The 22,710-nt window shown below is 34.1% G+C and overlaps 2 protein-coding genes across 3 annotated transcripts in view; one reads left to right on the top strand and one right to left on the bottom strand.

Moving 5' to 3' along the window:
- Window positions 1-22,495, top strand: part of LOC127701483 (poly [ADP-ribose] polymerase 2-like) — a 36,763-nt gene extending 14,268 nt beyond the window's left edge. Inside the window, exons 9-18 of the mRNA XM_052205359.1 lie at window positions 6,338-6,412; window positions 7,170-7,254; window positions 7,483-7,621; window positions 8,500-8,563; window positions 16,661-16,792; window positions 17,262-17,386; window positions 18,118-18,217; window positions 18,953-19,051; window positions 19,828-19,952; window positions 21,220-22,495. Of these exons, the coding sequence (XP_052061319.1) occupies window positions 6,338-6,412; window positions 7,170-7,254; window positions 7,483-7,621; window positions 8,500-8,563; window positions 16,661-16,792; window positions 17,262-17,386; window positions 18,118-18,217; window positions 18,953-19,051; window positions 19,828-19,952; window positions 21,220-21,370 (1,095 nt within the window). The 3' untranslated portion in view covers window positions 21,371-22,495. The remainder of the gene's footprint in view (window positions 1-6,337; window positions 6,413-7,169; window positions 7,255-7,482; window positions 7,622-8,499; window positions 8,564-16,660; window positions 16,793-17,261; window positions 17,387-18,117; window positions 18,218-18,952; window positions 19,052-19,827; window positions 19,953-21,219) is intronic.
- The window catches only part of LOC127701473 (zinc finger protein 507-like), a 323,989-nt gene that overhangs the window by 45,208 nt on the left and 256,071 nt on the right, over window positions 1-22,710 (bottom strand). The gene's annotated exons all lie outside the window — the stretch shown is intronic.

The following is a 22,710-nucleotide window of genomic DNA, read 5'->3' as shown; positions in this document are numbered from 1 at the left end:
TTGGGACAGGTACATACAGAACAAACAAATAGAATAAACAGCAACAACAACCACCACTGAAATACAGGCTCCTGACTTGGGACAGGCACATACAGAACAAACAAATAGGATAAACAACAACAACAACCACCACTGAAATACAGGCTCCTGACTTGGGACAGGTACATACAGAACAAACAAATAGAATAAACAGCAACAACAACACCCACTGAAATACAGGCTCCTGACTTGGGACAGGCACATACAGAACAAACAAATAGGATAAACAGCAACAACAACAACCACTGAAATACAGGCTCCTGACTTGGGACAGGTACATACAGAACAAACAAATAGAATAAACAGCAGCAACAACCACCACTGAAATACAGGCTCCTGACTTGGGACAGGTACATACAGAACAAACAAATAGAATAAACAGCAACAACAACCACCACTGAAATACAGGCTCCTGACTTGGGACAGGCACATACAGAACAAACAAATAGAATAAACAGCAACAACAACCACCACTGAAATACAGGCTCCTGACTTGGGACAGGCACATACAGAACAAACAAATAGAATAAACAGCAACAACAACACCCACTGAAATACAGGCTCCTGACTTGGGACAGGCACATACAGAACAAACAAATAGAATAAACAGCAACAACAACACCCACTGAAATACAGGCTCCTGACTTGGGACAGGCACATACAGAACAAACAAATAGAATAAACAGCAACAACAACCACCACTGAAATACAGGCTCCTGACTTGGGACAGGCACATACAGAACAAACAAATAGAATAAACAACAACAACAACCACCACTGAAATACAGGCTCCTGACTTGGGACAGGTACATACAGAACAAACAAATAGAATAAACAGCAACAACAACCACCACTGAAATACAGGCTCCTGACTTGGGACAGGTACATACAGAACAAACAAATAGGATAAACAACAACAACAACCACCACTGAAATACAGGCTCCTGACTTGGGACAGGTACATACAGAACAAACAAATAGAATAAACAGCAACAACAACCACCACTGAAATACAGGCTCCTGACTTGGGACAGGTACATACAGAACAAACAAATAGAATAAACAGCAACAACAACCACCACTGAAATACAGGCTCCTGACTTGGGACAGGTACATACAGAACAAACAAATAGAATAAACAGCAACAACAACCACCACTGAAATACAGGCTCCTGACTTGGGACAGGCACATACAGAACAAACAAATAGAATAAACAGCAACAACAACCACCACTGAAATACAGGCTCCTGACTTGGGACAGGTACATACAGAACAAACAAATAGAATAAACAGCAACAACAACCACCACTGAAATACAGGCTCCTGACTTGGGACAGGCACATACAGAACAAACAAATAGAATAAACAGCAACAACAACACCCACTGAAATACAGGCTCCTGACTTGGGACAGGTACATACAGAACAAACAAATAGAATAAACAGCAACAACAACCACCACTGAAATACAGGCTCCTGACTTGGGACAGGCACATACAGAACAAACAAATAGAATAAACAGCAACAACAACCACTGAAATACAGGCTCCTGACTTGGGACAGGCACATACAGAACAAACAAATAGAATAAACAGCAACAACAACCACCACTGAAATACAGGCTCCTGACTTGGGACAGGTACATACAGAACAAACAAATAGAATAAACAGCAACAACAACCACCACTGAAATACAGGCTCCTGACTTGGGACAGGCACATACAGAACAAACAAATAGAATAAACAGCAACAACAACCACCACTGAAATACAGGCTCCTGACTTGGGACAGGTACATACAGAACAAACAAATAGAATAAACAGCAACAACAACCACCACTGAAATACAGGCTCCTGACTTGGGACAGGCACATACAGAACAAACAAATAGAATAAACAGCAACAACAACCACCACTGAAATACAGGCTCCTGACTTGGGACAGGTACATACAGAACAAACAAATAGAATAAACAGCAGCAACAACCACCACTGAAATACAGGCTCCTGACTTGGGACAGGCACATACAGAACAAACAAATAGAATAAACAGCAACAACAACCACCACTGAAATACAGGCTCCTGACTTGGGACAGGCACATACAGAACAAACAAATAGAATAAACAGCAACAACAACCACCACTGAAATACAGGCTCCTGACTTGGGACAGGTACATACAGAACAAACAAATAGAATAAACAGCAACAACAACCACCACTGAAATACAGGCTCCTGACTTGGGACAGGCACATACAGAACAAACAAATAGAATAAACAGCAACAACAACCACCACTGAAATACAGGCTCCTGACTTGGGACAGGCACATACAGAACAAACAAATAGAATAAACAGCAACAACAACCACCACTGAAATACAGGCTCCTGACTTGGGACAGGTACATACAGAACAAACAAATAGAATAAACAGCAACAACAACCACCACTGAAATACAGGCTCCTGACTTGGGACAGGCACATACAGAACAAACAAATAGAATAAACAGCAACAACAACCACCACTGAAATACAGGCTCCTGACTTGGGACAGGTACATACAGAACAAACAAATAGAATAAACAGCAACAACAACCACCACTGAAATACAGGCTCCTGACTTGGGACAGGTACATACAGAACAAACAAATAGAATAAACAGCAACAACAACCACCACTGAAATACAGGCTCCTGACTTGGGACAGGTACATACAGAACAAACAAATAGAATAAACAGCAACAACAACCACCACTGAAATACAGGCTCCTGACTTGGGACAGGCACATACAGAACAAACAAATAGAATAAACAGCAACAACAACCACCACTGAAATACAGGCTCCTGACTTGGGACAGGCACATACAGAACAAACAAATAGAATAAACAGCAACAACAACCACCACTGAAATACAGGCTCCTGACTTGGGACAGGTACATACAGAACAAACAAATAGAATAAACAGCAACAACAACCACCACTGAAATACAGGCTCCTGACTTGGGACAGGCACATACAGAACAAACAAACAGGATAAACAGCAACAACAACCACCACTGAAATACAGGCTCCTGACTTGGGACAGGCACATACAGAACAAACAAATAGAATAAACAGCAACAACAACCACCACTGAAATACAGGCTCCTGACTTGGGACAGGTACATACAGAACAAACAAATAGAATAAACAGCAACAACAACCACCACTGAAATACAGGCTCCTGACTTGGGACAGGTACATACAGAACAAACAAATAGAATAAACAGCAACAACAACCACCACTGAAATACAGGCTCCTGACTTGGGACAGGTACATACAGAACAAACAAATAGAATAAACAGCAACAACAACCACCACTGAAATACAGGCTCCTGACTTGGGACAGGTACATACAGAACAAACAAATAGAATAAACAGCAACAACAACCACCACTGAAATACAGGCTCCTGACTTGGGACAGGTACATACAGAACAAACAAATAGAATAAACAGCAACAACAACCACCACTGAAATACAGGCTCCTGACTTGGGACAGGTACATACAGAACAAACAAATAGAATAAACAGCAACAACAACCACCACTGAAATACAGGCTCCTGACTTTGGACAGGCACATACAGAACAAACAAATAGAATAAACAGCAACAACAACCACCACTGAAATACAGGCTCCTGACTTGGGACAGGTACATACAGAACAAACAAATAGAATAAACAGCAACAACAACCACCACTGAAATACAGGCTCCTGACTTGGGACAGGTACATACAGAACAAACAAATAGAATAAACAGCAACAACAACCACTGAAATACAGGCTCCTGACTTGGGACAGGTACATACAGAACAAACAAATAGAATAAACAGCAACAACAACCACCGCTTAAATACAGGCTCCTGACTTGGGACAGGCACATACAGAACAAACAAATAGAATAAACAGCAACAACAACCACCACTGAAATACAGGCTCCTGACTTGGGACAGGTACATACAGAACAAACAAATAGAATAAACAGCAACAACAACCACCACTGAAATACAGGCTCCTGACTTGGGACAGGTACATACAGAACAAACAAATAGAATAAACAGCAACAACAACCACCACTGAAATACAGGCTCCTGACTTGGGACAGGTACATACAGAACAAACAAATAGAACAAACAGCAACAACAACACCCACTGAAATACAGGCTCCTGACTTGGGACAGGTACATACAGAACAAACAAACAGGATAAACAACAACAACAACCACCACTGAAATACAGGCTCCTGACTTGGGACAGGTACATACAGAACAAACAAATAGAATAAACAGCAACAACAACCACCACTGAAATACAGGCTCCTGACTTGGGACAGGTACATACAGAACAAACAAATAGAATAAACAGCAACAACAACCACCACTGAAATACAGGCTCCTGACTTGGGACAGGTACATACAGAACAAACAAATAGAATAAACAGCAACAACAACACCCACTGAAATACAGGCTCCTGACTTGGGACAGGTACATACAGAACAAACAAACAGGATAAACAACAACAACAACCACCACTGAAATACAGGCTCCTGACTTGGGACAGGTACATACAGAACAAACAAATAGAATAAACAGCAACAACAACCACCACTGAAATACAGGCTCCTGACTTGGGACAGGCACATACAGAACAAACAAATAGAATAAACAGCAACAACAACCACCACTGAAATACAGGCTCCTGACTTGGGACAGGTACATACAGAACAAACAAATAGAATAAACAGCAACAACAACCACCACTGAAATACAGGCTCCTGACTTGGGACAGGTACATACAGAACAAACAAATAGAATAAACAGCAACAACAACCACCACTGAAATACAGGCTCCTGACTTGGGACAGGTACATACAGAACAAACAAATAGAATAAACAGCAACAACAACCACCACTGAAATACAGGCTCCTGACTTGGGACAGGCACATACAGAACAAACAAATAGAATAAACAGCAACAACAACCACCACTGAAATACAGGCTCCTGACTTGGGACAGGCACATACAGAAACAAACAAACAGGATAAACAGCAACAACAACCACCACTGAAATACAGGCTCCTGACTTGGGACAGGTACATACAGAACAAACAAATAGAATAAACAGCAACAACAACCACCACTGAAATACAGGCTCCTGACTTGGGACAGGCACATACAGAACAAACAAATAGAATAAACAGCAACAACAACCACCACTGAAATACAGGCTCCTGACTTGGGACAGGCACATACAGAAACAAACAAACAGGATAAACAGCAACAACAACCACCACTGAAATACAGGCTCCTGACTTGGGACAGGCACATACAGAAACAAACAAACAGGATAAACAGCAACAACAACCACCACTGAAATACAGGCTCCTGACTTGGGACAGGTACATACAGAACAAACAAATAGAATAAACAGCAACAACAACCACCACTGAAATACAGGCTCCTGACTTGGGACAGGCACATACAGAAACAAACAAACAGGATAAACAGCAACAACAACCACCACTGAAATACAGGCTCCTGACTTGGGACAGGTACATACAGAACAAACAAATAGAATAAACAGCAACAACAACCACCACTGAAATACAGGCTCCTGACTTGGGACAGGCACATACAGAAACAAACAAACAGGATAAACAGCAACAACAACCACCACTGAAATACAGGCTCCTGACTTGGGACAGGCACATACAGAATGTGGTGGGGTTAAACTAGTTAGCATACCATTCTGATTCCCTGTCCTTACTCAGAATAATGCCTATTTAGATAAGGATTAAACTGTTGTGTATGTGATGATCGTTTACGTGCTATTATGCTATAGCTATAGTTTATATTGTACCCACACATTCTTATACATTGAATTTTTCATTATATCAAATGAAAATTTTCGTCACACATTTCTCCAAAACAACTGGACAGAATGACTTTCATATCTGGTCTGCACCTCAATAGTGAAGAGAAGTAATGGATTTTTGCAGAAACCTACTTCCTGTTTTCAGATAATTTGAATTACAAGTGTCAGTATGCTTAGCAAGACAGCCTGTGCATTCTTGTTCTGTATGTATACTAGTGAAAAGTTATAATCAACTTTCATGATTACTTTTCAGAACAAAATTTACTCATATCTCCGGTTGTAAAAAAAGTGTTTATGATTGCATATAGATACTAATGTTTTTATAAGTGATGTGTGTTTTAAAACATGGACTTACTATATTTATCATATTTGTACTTTTCTAGGGAGAAGATGTAGTAGATACTGCTGTTACAAAAGATATTAAGTATCCAGATTCAAAGTTAGACAAAAGTCTACAGGTAAATGCTGCATCACAACTAAAAAGAATGTATATTTTTCCAATCTGAAAAATCTTCTATAAGCTATGATGGAGTTTACAAAAACAAAGTTACAGATACTATTATAATGTGGCAAGTTTAGTTGTGGGAGATTTGATCTCAGTGGTGCTCATTACATAAGCCTGGTGAGAGATACAGGTTCCTTGAAGTCCTACTGGAAAGTGAAAATGTTGGAAATAATTTTATTTCTTGTTTCGTTCAAAACTTGAAAAGATATGAGGTAAATAAATTTGAGATTGTATCCAAAAATATAAGAATCTGCAGTGAGTGTCATAATATCAACATTTTTATATGTATCTGGTGAAAATTTAATCTGATTTAAAATGCCCTGGCTACAATTTTTTAGAGGCATTATGTTTTCTGGTCTGGTTGCCAACTGTCCATTATTCTGTCTGTCCATTCATCCTTCCTATATCAGGTTAACAATTTTTGGGCAAAAATAAAGTCCCTTGGGTTCAGATTTTCGGACCTCAGAAAAAAAACCAAACTTTGTAGGCATACATTATACTCCCTTTTGAGAAACCTAACTCAGGGTAATAATCCAAGTGTTATGCATAACTGAAACCAGTATATGATATTAGGGAAGCAAAATAAAGATTTATTTTGCAAAACTAGGCATACAGCCAGTTATCTATGATTTCAGTATGAACAGAAATCTTTTTTCCACACAGGCTTTTGAGTACAGTAATGGTAATTGTAATGTGATATTTATTTTCAGAACTTGATAGATTTGATATGTGATGTAAAGTCTATGGAAGATGCTGTCAAAGAAATGAAATATGATGCTAAAAAGGCTCCATTGGGTAAAGTGCTTCATTTATTTTATGTAAATATGTATACTATAATAATAAAAAGTGTTTACAATTTTTTTCTTAAGTAATCATTGAAAACATCTATTAGAGATGACAGAAATATTTAAAAACCTAGTTAAATAATTGGCAATGAAGACAGAAATATTTGAAAATCTAATTAAACTATAGGCAATGAAAGAAATATTTAAAAGTTTTTGCTTTATATTTCCGTTTCGACAGGGAAATTAACAACTGATCAAGTAAAAGCTGGTTATGCATCATTGAAGAAGATAGAAACTTGTATAAACAAAGGCGATTTTGGTCAACACTTGACACAAGCTTGTAATGAATTCTACACCAGAATACCGCATACTTTTGGGTAAGACAATTATACGAAGGTCTAACCAAGAATCAGAATCAACACTTTTGTTTAGGGCTGTTCCATTAAAAATATACAATGGACCCAGGGAAGGGCAATTTGAATTTGTCACATTTGGTGGGTTTGACTTAAATTATGGTGTACAAGTTAAAAATGTATGCAGGTCTCCAAAATTCCTTCGATAGGTGGTTACTCGGTTTTAGAAGTGCCATCCCTGGATACTGGGTACTATGTATGTTTTCATGGAATGAAGTTCTTTACTTTGTGTTCTTTTAAAAAGGGATTTCTCATTTTGATCTGACAGAAACTTAGAATATGAATACAACATGGTTATACTTTGACAGCATTTATTCATTCTGAAAGTCAACGTTTGAAAGCAGTCATATTTGCCAGAGATAAATATTCAAATTTTAGACTTTCAAAATTTAGAAGATCAGGTATTTTGTTATTCAGTGACCATAATGACATGTTAACCGGCCAAATGTTCCTATGTTTAAAATATTTGGCCAAAAAATTGTAAACCATCAATGCTATGTCAAGTATTATTGTTTTATTTATTTTGTAAATTTTTTAGGCAAAGTATATGCATGTATAAATTTGGGGGAATTTCAGATTTTTATGAATTTTGCATTAATTTAAGAATTGTTCAGCTGCATCTGAATATTAAAAAAAAAGATGTAAGTAGCATTTATACTTCCAAAGTTACAATCAATTTAAGAATTGTGAAACACATCTAAAGGATGCAGCTAAAGAGCAGCTAAGTTTTTTTTTTCTCACTTATGGAACTATATTGGAACTGATTTTATATGACCTTTGATGATACACAATGGATGGTAGATATAACATTATTTTAACAAATCTATTGTGTTTGCTTTCAGTATGTCACAACCACCATTGATTAGATCAAAAGAAGAAGTGAAAGCTAAGATTCAGTTACTTGAGGTAAGGTTCTTTTATATGGCATTTAAAAGGTTTATAAAATTGTAAACATGCATGTTAATTTGTTAAATGTGAATCTGAATTCACCAGTTCAAAAATATTGATTTGTCTATTATATACATACTTTCTTTATAATAGATAGTTCAGTAGACTCCACCTAATCGGATATCAGCTAAACAAATATATTGGCTATTGCAATATTATTTCAAAACACCAAACCCTTTCCTATACATTTAATGTTAATTTTATCATGTAATCGAATATCGGATATAGGAATATATCCGCAAATCGGATAAGAATATTCAGGAAATTTTGTTCAAAACTATGCAATGTTTTTCTGACCGGAAATGCAGACAATAAAATTAGTTTTTACTAAATAGAAAGGAACAATTTCTTAATAAATTGTTGTCTTTATTCATTTTCTTCCTTTGTAATGTGAATTAGATGCCCTTTAAATTCAAATGGTTTGAATTTTTTTATATAAAATACACAAGAGCAGCATGTTGGGAGAATTTTGATAAAACTCTAAATGTTCACAGAATTAGAAATATAATTTAAACTGAATGTACCGTACCTCCTTCTGAACAATTTATTGCAATATACATATAAAGCCCTTTTGACAAGAGAAATCTGACTTTTGTCTGATATAATTTTGTAAAATGTGTATGACCACATTTCATGGATGCCATTTTGTTTTGTTTACAAAATGTGAAGAAGCCTCGAGAACCATGACCTAAACAATAAACAGTCTTCAGAAAACTTAAACTTGATGCAATCATATTTTTTTTCATAAATTTAAATTTTATTATTTAAAGAAATAAAATATATAAATATAATTTTAGTTTAGAGATATTGTACACAGACATGCTTTGATCTGTTTATAGCCCAATTATTAGCTTACCTGTGATAAATGTAAATAATGGACCATCATCCAAACATCTGTGATGTGATGGATGAAGGTCATTATATGAGGAAGCCAAGGGCTTCCGAGGGTTAATAGTGAACCTTTTATTATGTGCCAGCCACACGCCTATTTTACAGTTGAGTGATTTTTTGTATGTCCAGGTAGTATATAAGGCCAGGTGACCTGAGTAGTATCCTCTTTTATTTTGAGGCAAACAGTAAAATCTCCAGTGTAAATGGGTAGTAACACGACCAGTATTTGCATTTATATCAAACCTCATCGGGAATGGGTTTTCACTAGGGAGGGTACTATTAACCCTCGGAAGCCCTGGCTTCCTCATATAATGACCTTCATCCATCACATCACAGATGTTTGGATGATGGTCCATTATATATCATAACCCGGGCTTGACTCGGGTTAATAGTGAACTCTTTACAGCCAAAAATGCAAATACCAACAAGAACAACAAGAACATCAATCACCATAACCAAACAATTGGTCTCTCATACTTTAACAAGTATATATGTATGAGCCTAAATCATATCAAAATATTTAACTGCAGATAAAAAGAAAATTCATCTGTCTCCATTCATGTATATCACTTGTACGAAAGAGAATACACAATCACCACTATGTCTATCTACTATCTTTTTATTCCATGTGTTAGATGTTTCTGTTTTCATACCAAAATCATAAACAGTCTCTATTAATACCAAATATAAAACATCCTCTAGTAGAAAACCTAACTACCACTCTACATAATATGTACATGTAGTAGATCATAAATTATCACATTTTGTCTCCATAACATTACTCCAAAACTACCCAGAATTGCAATGACTATCATGAAATAATAGAATATTTCTTTGTTTTGTGGAATAAAGACATAAGCTTCATAATAACTTTTATTATGTTCAAAAACAAAAATCTGTTACAATCTTCAGAAAACAATTAATACTCTATAAAGTTCACTTTAAAATGCCTCTCACATGTAACAAATATAACAAAATAACACTGTTGTTTTCTCATTATTCTTAAATTATCACATTTTCTCTATGCTTCTTCTCAAACGTTCTCGAAATTTAATGCTATTGACTAAAACTGTTCGATTCAACTCCAAATGTCAGCAAACTCCTGTTGCAAAAAACCAAATGGAATGTCCAAAAACCATTCATCTCGCAGAAATGCTAGATACATCATAACATGTACGTAGAAAAACCATAGCTGATCCTCCTGGTCCACCATACAGTTCCTGTAAACCACTAGCTATAAATAAGAATTAAATACTGTTTCAGTATATGATGGCAATGGAGTTTCAATATCTTTAAAATAAAACTTTTGAAAAGTGTAAGCTGACCTCCAGTTAGCAGTTTTTAATATATCATTCAGTGAAATTCCAGCTTGTTTAGCAGCTGAAGTTGAAGCACTACGATATGAGTGTGCCTTAAATTTGTTTATATCAATTCCTGCATTACCTAACACTATTTTCAACCAACGAGCAATAGTTGAAGTTGTAACACGTTTGAATGTTCTAAAAGAAATGAATAAATTTTTACTTTTTCGAACATCCTTTGTCCGTAAAATATAATGTTTAATACATCTAACAGGACAAATATCCTGTTTTTGATATTTATGTATGATAACATCCAAATTAGATTTGTTTGGTTTAGTTGTTTTTAGTAAAACTGGTATCTTAAAAATCAAAGAATTGTCTGTTACAGATACAAATCTCAGATCTAAATTAACAAGTGTTTGTGATCTTTGAGCTGATGACAATGCAAATAAAGCAATGCATTTCAGAGTTAACATTTTTAGAGATAAATTCTCATTTGGATATAATTGTGATAAGTACTTCAAAACTGTACCAACATTCCATGTAAATGTATATCTAGGTAAAGACGGCCTTAAATTAAAAATGCCTTTCATAAATCTAGTTATGTGTTTATCTTTTGCTAATTCAGCCATACCCATTAATGTCAGAGTCTGACAAATAGCTGATTTATGAGAATTAATACAGCTGTAAGATTTTTTGTTTTCATACAAAAAAGATAGATAATTCAAAATTTGTATCACAGATGGAGAAGTGGAATTAATTTGTTCTTTACTACACCACAAAATCCACTTCCTCCAAGCATATTCATACTGTTTATTGGTTGAATCTCTCCATGATTCGGAGAGAATTCTAACAGCTCTTTTTGAAAAGCCTTTATCAATGAGATATCGCCGGATACAATACAAGCGATAAGGAATAATCTTCGTTAGTTCATTGAATGTCTTTGACCATTGTGAGCCAAAGTTAATAGATCTGACCAATTTGGTAATTTTAGTGGAGTAGAAATTAATAATTCTAATAATTTTGGAAACCATGTTTGTGTGGTCCAAACAGGAGCTATAATTAATGCCTTCCTTACCTTGTCCTCTTCTATTTTCTGTAGGACTCTTGGCAACTGACTGAAAGGAGCAAAAATATATGGTAATAAATTACTCCAAGAGAGAGAAAATGCATCTGAAGCATAAGCTTCTGGATCAGGAAACCAACTAACATACTTTGGCAGTTGTTTGTTTAAACGAGACGCAAACAAATCAATCTCTGGGTTAAATAAACTTAAAGTCACTTTTTCAAAAACTGAACTATTTAGTTTCCACTCTGAAGAATCATTAAATTGTCTAGATAAATTATCTGGTTGTATATTTTGTTTTCCTGGGATATGTACCGCAGATATAAATACTTTTCTTTCAGTACTCCAAAACCAAATTTCTTTTGCAAGTTTTAAAAGCGATAATATTGATCCCCCTTGATTATTGATGTATGCAACCGCTACTGCGCTGTCTGTTCTAACACAAATATGACAATCTTTAACAGATCTACAAAGAGCCTGCAATGCCAAAATTATTGCTTTTAATTCTAACACATTAATATGATTCTGACATTCATCTATATTCCATCTACCTTGGGTACAATCTTTCTCAAATACTGCACCCCAACCTATCAACGACGCATCAGTTTGTAAATAAACTTTTGGAGGCTCTTGTCGAATTGGACAACCATTTTCTTTTTTAATATTTTGAATCCACCATAAAATCTCATTTTTACTCTCCACCGACAAAGACATATGAGCATTAAAATTTTTAAAAGATTTTTGTAAAGCTTTTGTTTTGTCAATGTCCAAATATCTATGCTGTAAATGTGCAAGTGTAATTGCATGATAAGATGAAGAATATAACCCAATTAATTGGGCAACCGTACGAATTTGTGTAATCTTCCTTTCAAACACTTTGTATGAAATTTCTATAATTTTTTGTATTTTATCTTCTGGTAAAAATACCTTGAACAAAACTGAATCAATAATGAATCCCAGAAACATTGTTCTTTGTGAAGGTATAAAATTTGATTTCTCTATATTTATTGAAAAACCTAGTGATTCTATTAAATCATTTACAAAATGTGTGTTTCTTTTTGCTTGTTCGAAACAAAGTGCTTGTAATAGGGAATCATCAATATAAAAGAAAGAACTAATGCCTAACTGTCTCACATGTGAAAATACCACTTTCATGATTTTTGTAAATATTCTTGGAGCCGAAGCTATTCCGAATGGGAGACATTCAAAATTATATAATTTGTTGTTCCACATAAATTTCAAATACTTTTTACTGTCTTCGTGTATCGCTACAGACCAATATGCCTCGGACAAATCCAGGCTTGTAAAAAATGCATTTCTAGAGATGCTTTTCAAAATAACTTCAAGAGTTTCTTGTTTAAAATGATAATACTGAATATAACTGTTTAATTTTTTCAGGTTAATAACTGGTCTAAATGTTCCATTTTTCTTTTTTACAAGAAAGAGATTTGAAATAAATTCACCTTTCTCATGGTGTGAAATTTTAATTGCTCCCTTTTTTAACATATCAGATACCTCTGTATCAACTAATCTTTCCTCATTTTTATTAAATTTTATAGGTCTTGGAATTATTTTCTGAACTGGTATCTCATCAAATTCTATTTTGTAACCAGTAATTGTTTCTAATACCCAACTATCTGATGTTAATTTTTTCCAATTTCTAATATGATATTTTAATTTACCAATGTTTAAGCCAACTTTTTCAACATGTTTACATGTAATACCAACCTTCAATTTTTTCTTCTGTATTGAGAATTCATCATGGGTTGCCTGTATGACCCTCTTGGGTAGCGGCTCTGCCCTCTGAAAATGCCTCTTGGGTTTGACATACCAAACCGGTACCCTCGCCGATAGGATCGGCCTCTGTAGTTTTTTGAACTGAAAGTTTTGTTTATCTTTTGTGCATCATTAATCTCCCGAAGTCTTTTACTAATATCATCTCCAAAGAGTTTTTCACCCACGACCTCATTTCTGTTACACAGTTGATGGAATTTACGTTCAATATGAGGCTTCAAATTCATTCTCCTTTTAATAGATAGCTCAAAATGCAAATTACACTGTATAGAAATAGCTCTTGAAATTAACTCTCTCATTGTCTTAATACAAGGATTTTTCCCTCGTAATAATTCCGCCACCTTAATCAAAGGGACCATGCCTGCCCCTGTTAGCTTTTGAATATTCTGAGAAATCAAATCCTCAGTCTTAGCTCTACGGGCTAAAAATTGCCAAATTTCTGGGTTGACAGGTGGTGGTACTAAAGCTTTACAATTGCTAGGTATCTTGCTATCCTTAGTCAAAGATGTAACATCTGACTTTTTCTTACAAATTTTTTCTATGACTGATGCTATCGAAGGGCTGACCTCAGAATCAAACCGTTCATCGTCCTCAAAAATTTTTGGCATTTCATAATCAAACTCCTCGTCTTCACTTTCAACGACAAGTTGTGTGGGATCAACATTACTCTCATGTTCAGACAAATCATCAGTTTCAAACAAATTGAAAACATTTTGGTCATTTTCGACCTCATTAATGTCATTATCTTCAAGTTCCTGTATAAAACTATGGGAGTCACTACTTGGACCTGCAGTACCACTACTATTGACATTTATTGCAGACACAATATTACTAGATAAGTCAGCAAATAATTGTTTCAGTAACTCATTTTGCTCGGCTTGAGCTTGTTTACTTTTAGAAGTTTTTCTGGGAGCCTTTGGCTTACTACAGCTAGCGGACGGTTCGTCCTGCGTAATTTGAATACTTCTTTTCAAAGGTGCTTTGCCTTTCTTATTTTTGCCTGGACCTTTTCCCGGTCCTTTTTCTGTAGGCACAACCACTGTTTTCTTATTAGTTTTTACGTTTGTACTCACAGTTTGTGAAAAAGAATCTATATCGGGTTTATCTAAAACCTGAATGCACTCCGGTGTATTTGAAGCGTGATTCACACTTATATTTTCAGAAAACCCGGAGAAACTTGCGTCAAACTCATCCTCGGAAGCAAAAAGCTTCATAATCTCCTCATAGTTTCTTTCATCTTCAGATTCTGAAGAAGATGGTCTACGAGACCTTGCCATTTGAAAATCTATAGTATAGACACGTGTATCGATCAAACAGGGTCTGCTTGATACGTACTTAAATTCGTGCGGCCTTGAAATAAAAGAGGATACTACTCAGGTCACCTGGCCTTATATACTACCTGGACATACAAAAAATCACTCAACTGTAAAATAGGCGTGTGGCTGGCACATAATAAAAGGTTCACTATTAACCCGAGTCAAGCCCGGGTTATGATATATAATGGATATAATTCGTTTACAAAACATATAATGACAAAAACTATGGATGGTAGATATTTATTCACATAAATATTTCGTGACATTTGATTTATTTTAATAAATATAGGATTAAAAAACGGAAAACAAATATGAGCATTACATAACCAGCTGATAATTTTTTACACAAACATCGTGGTGATGTAACTGATAAAAACCACTCCAGCCCTTTCAAATATACAGCAATGGTCAGGGTTAGTAACATCTCAGGATAAGGTCTACTCATTATTGCAGAATATTCAATGAATATACATTTATCGTCTAATTGAATATATGGGGTAATGGGATATTTTTTGCTGACATTTTGGGTATCCTATTTGACTTCTAGTATAATCTTTTACACTTTCATATTTCATCAGCAAAATCATTTCTTAGAAATATAAGAAGGGTTGGAGTTTATTAACTTTTTTTTCTCTAATAAAAACTTGACATAAATGTATCCAGTGTTTCTTTGGCCATATTTTAAAAGAAACCACCATAATAGAATTTAAGATGCTGTCTAATTCTCTCCCCATACATCATTTCTTGAAAAGCTATCAGAAAGGCACTGTTAAATATGGAACTTTGTGCATTATTAGATTTATTTTCCTAATGCTGGTAGTTTAAAGGTTTGGTTGGCTTGTTTGCTTTGTTTGTATAAATGTTTGCTCAAGCATTGTAATTAAGATTGCCATCTGCAATTAATAGATTGGTGGGCCTTCAGCTTGTATACATTATACTCTGCATTATATTTAACATCCAATAACATTTAAGTATCAGGTATACAAGCTGAAGCCCCACCTATCTATTAATTGCAGATGTCAATCTTAATAACAATGCTTGAGCAAACATTTAAACAAACAAAGCAAACAAGCCAACCAAACCTTTAAACTACAAGCATTAGGAAAATAGCTCTAAAAAAAATAAAACAACCACCACTGTTATCTTGTTAGAGTAATTGATTGACAAATGGTATGTCTTAGGTTTACTACACTACTGGATCAAACAATTCCAAATCGGGTATTTATTATTTTTCTTCTAAGTGTGCATCTTCCTGCGTTAGAGAAGACTTGTTAGCTTGGAGTCCGATTAATGTGTCCAGCTATGAAGAAATGTGTTCCTGCAGACTAGTCATTTTGGGGCCCTTTATAGCTTCCTGTTCGGTGTGAGCCAAGGCTCCGTGTTGAAGGCTGTACTTTGACCTATAATTGTTAACTTTTTATACATTGTGACTTGGATGGAGAGTTGTCTCATTGGCACTCATACCACACCTTCTTATTTGTATTACCTTCTGAGCTAGCACATTAAAAATTTGGCTCAGTGTTCCAGCTTAGTACAAAGCAAGGATTAGTAATGTAACATTAACATGGTATTATCCTGAATGTGTATGTAATATATTTGCTGCTAAAGCAAAGGATATGTCAATTAATCAGTTTGAAATAAACAATAACAAAAAAGTGTGTTAATTTGATTTTAATTCTTTTTACAGGCATTAAGTGATATTGAGATTGCAATCAAAGTACTGAAACAAGGAGATATGTCTGACAACCCAATAGACAGACATTATAAATCACTTAATGTTGATCTTGTACCTGTAGAAAAATCATCAGATGATTATAAGGTAAATACACATGCTCCCTGAAACAAGGAGGTTATGCCTAACAACACAATAGACAGACATGACATTACTAAAGTGACCGAACAACACTGATAATTAACTCATGCACTCAGGGCATTCATGAATTAATGTTTTGTTCTGCCACTCAAATATTTTTACTTGATTTGAATTCTTGGATTAGTTAAAATTGAGAATGGAAATGGGGAATGTGTCAAAGAGACAACAGCCCAACCAAAGAGCAGAAAACAGCCGAAGGCCACCAATGGGTCTTCAACACAGCGAGAAAATCCCGCACCCTGAGGTGGGCTTCAGCTGGCCCCTAAACAAAAATGTGTACTAGTTCAATGAAAATGGACGTCAGTTACTCTATAAATTAAGATGAAAACCTAATTAAAAAAATGAAATTTATCTTAGGTTCTTACAATTGATTGATAACAGTTCTTTTATTACAATGTTTATTATTTTATTTCAGATGGTAAATGATTATTTACTTAATACACATGCATCAACTCATAGTCAGTATAAGATGGAAATAGTCAGTCTTTTTGAAATGAAGAAACATGGAGAAGATAAAAATTTCAAAGATCTTGGAAACAGGTACTGTATGCATGTGGAAGAAACTTAAAACACATTTTCAAAATAAAAGAAACATATTCTAGTGTTTTGTAGAGTCTAATATTGGGAACTATTCCCCATGACAAAAACAAACATAAACATTTAATCTCATCAAATTGGCACAGGTGATTAAAATCTGCTACTATTTAAATGAGATTAGGTGAATGACATTAGAAGATGATAACCAAATCAAATAATAAAAATTAAAGATCACATGTGAGACCTGAAACTGAAAAAGATGTTAAGCAATGAAATCATGAAAATCAACAGTTACATTACCTGGAATCATTAAAATCACTGATCACATGACATAAAATCATGAAAATCACTGATCCCATGTGAGACCTGAAACTGAAAAGATGTTAATGAAACCATGAAAATAACAGATTTCATTACCTGAAATCATTTAAATATCTGATTACATGACCTGAAATCATGAAAATCACTGATAAAATGCCTTGAAATCATGAAAATCACTGATAACATACCAGACTAAAATATTTACATGCTACATTTAAATACGAAGCATGATAAAGAAAATATTTTGAAGTATGTAAAATTTGGTTTCTGATATTACAAGTATCAAAGAGATATGTGATTTCAATATTCATTAGGATATGAAAAAAACAATTCTTATTTTATTACAAAATACTGAAAAAAAGTTGATTTACTGATATGTACCATCTAACATAGCCTATTTATACCCATTACAGACAGTTATTGTGGCATGGTTCTAGACTGTCAAACTGGGTTGGAATTCTTAGTCAAGGTTTACGTATTGCTCCACCAGAAGCTCCTGTAACAGGATACATGGTAAGTTACTGGGTAGGAATTCTGTGTTATGGTATGCATATTTTGTTTTGTGAGAGTTCCTGTCATAGATAACTTGGTATCTAAAATTGTAAACCATTGTAGCTCCTGTGCCTGTTACAAAACATGTTAGCTGAACACAGTTTAATAATTAAGGATATTTACCTGTTGCATTGTGAAAGTTAAGGGCCCATACACCTGAAAGTATATATATGCTGGGATATTTACCATATTCACCAAGAATTATTTATTTATTAACATGGAAAAGGTTTGACTCACAGCTTCTACAATCAGAAGTAAGAAAAAAAATTAGAATTAATGAAAAAGAAGGAATGTTCTGTAATTATTGATGACACAAAATCCTTACATGCATTTGTCAAAACAAAAACTATGTATATAAATATCCATGTTTACAATTTTAAATAATAATTGATATAAAGATCTGATTTATTATTTAATTTTTTGAATTTCATCGGTGTCTTTAAGGGTGGATTCATTAATTTTCGTGGGATATCAATTTTCATGGATTTGTTGGGTATATTTGAACAAAGAAAATAAATATTTAATGAAGCATAAATTTTCTAACGGCATGTATGCAGACTTTAGTAGAACCCGGAAATCTAATATCCTCGAAAATATAATTTTTCTAAATCCATGAAATGTGTTACTCACAAAAATAAATGGATCAACAGTATTTATAATACTATAAATATGTTTTATGTTTTTGATCACTTTCAGTTTGGTAAAGGTGTATACTTTGCTGATATGTCTAGCAAGAGTGCTAACTACTGCTTTGCTTCAAGATCTAAAAATATTGGTTGTATTTTATTGAGTGAGGTATGTAAACTTAATCATTATGTTTTGATTGACTTGGTATCATTTTGTTGGAGTAAAGATTGCACTAAATGCAATCAAAACCCAATTGTGACTGGTTGGATAAATATATCTAGCCAGTGTTCAGGCCTGTTCTCTACTTATGTTTGTGAATACACACAACATAGTGCAATGAGGTGGACATTCTTTAGATCCTATCCATGCTCATGTCAAGCAATTTATTGGTTATATTTACTCAAGATAACCAGGTTACAAAATAATGTGTATATGTATAACCATACTTGTGAAGAAACCCATGTTATTATGGCAAATAGAAATTTTCCTGTATCACCAAGATTACAATTCTACGTTGCTAATTAAGTTGTTATATTAGCCTAGGAAATACCTATTTAGTCTTGAGAATTGAAAGGTCACTTTATCCCAAGTTATCCCAAGTATGCTTGGATCAATTGACTAGAAACTTAATTTTGTTTGGCTTGCTTAAAGTAAGCTACATTGTCATTGTGAAAATTGTCTGGTTGTTTTTTCCAAAGGACTTTAACCAAGAGTTAAGGGACTTTAACTGTCAGATTTATGCCAATTTTTCAAATGTTGTGCACTAACTCAGTATGCTCTGATCAATTTACTTGAAACTTTACAAAAATGTTGGGATAAGTAAATATGCCTTTGGGCCAGGTGGGCTTACCATTTTCTTAACCATTTTGGTTTCTAGAGGATACATTATCAGACAGATTTATTGTGAAATACACCATAACATAAGTTTTATATTATTTTTTCAGGTTTCGTTGGGCAAAACAAATGATTTGTTAGCAGCAGATTATAAGGCAGATAAATTACCTACAGGAAAACACAGCGTAAGAGGATTAGGCTCTATTGGTCCAGACCCTTCAAAGACAAAAACTTTGTAAGTATAGAAATAAAACATTAGGCTCTATTGGTCCAGACTCCTCAAAGACCAAAACTTGTACTTATAGAAATAAAAGATTAGGCTCTATTGGTCCAGACCCCTCAAAGACCAAAACTTTGTAAGTAAAGAAATAAAACATTAGGCTCTATTGGTCCAGACTCCTCAAAGACCAAAACTTTGTAAATATAGAAATAAAACATTAGGCTCTATTGGTCCAGACCCCTCAAAGACCAAAACTTTGTAAGTATAGAAATAAAACATTAGGCTCTATTGGTCCAGACCCCTCAAAAACCAAAACTTTGTAAGTATAGAAATAAAACATTAGGCTCTATTGGTCCAGACTCCTCAAAGACCAAAACGTTGTAGCTAAAGAAATAAAACATTGGTCTAGACCCTTCAAAGACCAAAACTTTGTAAGTATAGAAATAAAAGATTAGGCTCTTATTGAAACAATAGCTCTGGTGGATAGTTGTCTCATTGGCAAACATACCACATCCCCTTAGTTTTGTAAAAATACAATTGGTGTAATTTTGTAAAAGGCATTTCTTTGCTTTATGTCATAGTCATTAAAAATTCTGATTTTGAAATTATAGCTGATGGATCAATTCAGAAATTCTACTTTTGTCCTTGTAAATTACATTGTGAAGTCTCAGTCTCCATGTAAATGAAGTCTCAACCAATCAAGTATGTCCAAATCATCTTGTAAATTATGTCTATAGTGAATTTACCTGTGTGTAAGACAGCAAAAACTAATCTCTGTAAACTGAGATTGATTGATTGTTTAATTGTTTATTGGTGTTTAATGCCACTTTCAGCACTCTTATCTTTATCATGGCCGACAGTTTTTACTGGAGAGGAATCCTAAGTTCCCAGAGAGAACCACTGACCTTGGGCAGGAAAATTGTCAATTGAACTAAGATAGTATTTCCCAGGTGTAAAAAAACAAATCAATAATCTGTTTAAACAATTACTGAGAATTTTTTATTATTTCTGAGGTACTTATTTTCCTGGGTACAGGCTAACCACTTTTTTTAAAGTTCAACAAAACACAAGTTTGTAATACACATCTACTTGAATGTAGAATTTGTCAAAGTTACTCATAAAGTGTTTTTATTTTCCACCAAAATGTTTTTCCTCAATCCATGAAAATTGGTACACAGGAAAATAAATGAATCCCCTTTTTATTTCTTGGTGAAGGTTACCTTAGATAAGTCAATTTCTCATATAAAAATGCGTTATAAAGTAATTTTTTCTTTGATTTCAGGTCATGTGGTACTGCTGTACCACTTGGTAAACCAGTTGACACAGGTGTAAAGAACCCAGCAGGATATACTCTGAACTATAATGAATTCATCGTCTATAATACTCAGCAAATTAAAATGAAATATCTTTTACAAGTTAAATTCAAGTTTTAAATGAGTCCGTGATATATTGAGGGGGAAGAAGTTACAATGATACCAAATGTTAACTTCTGTTGTTAGAACAAGTGAATTATTGGACAAATGTAGTGATAAGTCTCAGTATTGTGCTTGACAATTTTATAGATGAACTGTGTGGTGAACAATTTTAATGTAGCCTCCTTGTTTTATTGATAATACCATGTTGACATTGAATAGGTTAGATGTTTATATAAATTTGATCTAGATGTGTGGATAAATATGTTGCAAGGCTAACTTTGGCATCATTGACAAAGGGAGAGAGGCTATTTTCAATATGGTTGAAATGGAAATTGATATGTTCATGTCTGGATTTAGTCTGGTAAATAGTTAGACGTCTTGAAATAATATTTTAATTTTTCAGATGTCATAATTATTTGCACTAGTCTGGATTAGAATCTTAGATTCATGAATTTTCTGGTTAATAAATTTACAGATTATTCTGTTCTATTGTTTTTGTCTTAATAGGTTAAAATCCTGCATTATTATGAAGAAAATGTATTGTAAACAAAAAAAGATTGTATTTTGTTGATATTTTAAACCAAAATAATATTTGTTTCACCTCATACATTGTAGTTGAAAGACAATCATGGAAAAAAAATTAATTGAGAAACACCTTTTATTGCTAAGATTTCAATAAAAATTGTTATATAGGTATAATGTATCATTTCAAATTGATTCCAGGTGTATTCTGCCAATTTCCAAATAGACGTCAATATACATTAAAGAAATTCGACGTCTAGAGCATGATATCCCAAATTAATTCTTACTCGTCAGTCACTGTTTTACAAAATGGTCATCAAAATACTTAAACATTTTGAGTACTTGGATTTCAATGAATTGGATATCTAGGTAGAATATTAGAAAATGATATCATGAACTAATCTCTAGTGTCCTTGTTGACATGTAAATTATTCTTGTGTCATTTTTATCAATAGCATGTTTCATCAAATTTAACGATTAATATTGTTTTGCTTATACTGAAATGTTATGAACTTATCACATGTTGTAAAATCATACATCATTCATTGTTTTTGTATACTGTTCTGTTAAGTTCTGTAGTTGTTAGATTTGAAACCTCTTAGAATAAAAGATTTAAATTTTTTTTTCAAATTTTGATATTCGCTCCCGTCTTGGTGGATGAGAAAGTGTTTTAGTTGTATATCAAGATAGCCATAGTATACAAGAACACCAATGTTAATGTCCAGAAATATAAGATGGGAAAATCTGTCTCAAAGGAAAGAATATCAAGAAAGCATACAATTTCTTATGATTGGAGAAAGATGGAACTTATACAAAAAATACAGTAAAGAAGTGGT

Source organism: Mytilus californianus, unplaced genomic scaffold (genome assembly GCF_021869535.1).
Source record: "Mytilus californianus isolate M0D057914Y unplaced genomic scaffold, xbMytCali1.0.p SCAF_5, whole genome shotgun sequence".
In the NCBI taxonomy this organism is placed as follows: domain Eukaryota; kingdom Metazoa; phylum Mollusca; class Bivalvia; order Mytilida; family Mytilidae; genus Mytilus; species Mytilus californianus.
Note: the sequence above shows the minus strand (reverse complement) of the source record. Positions and strands in the feature narration are given on the sequence as shown.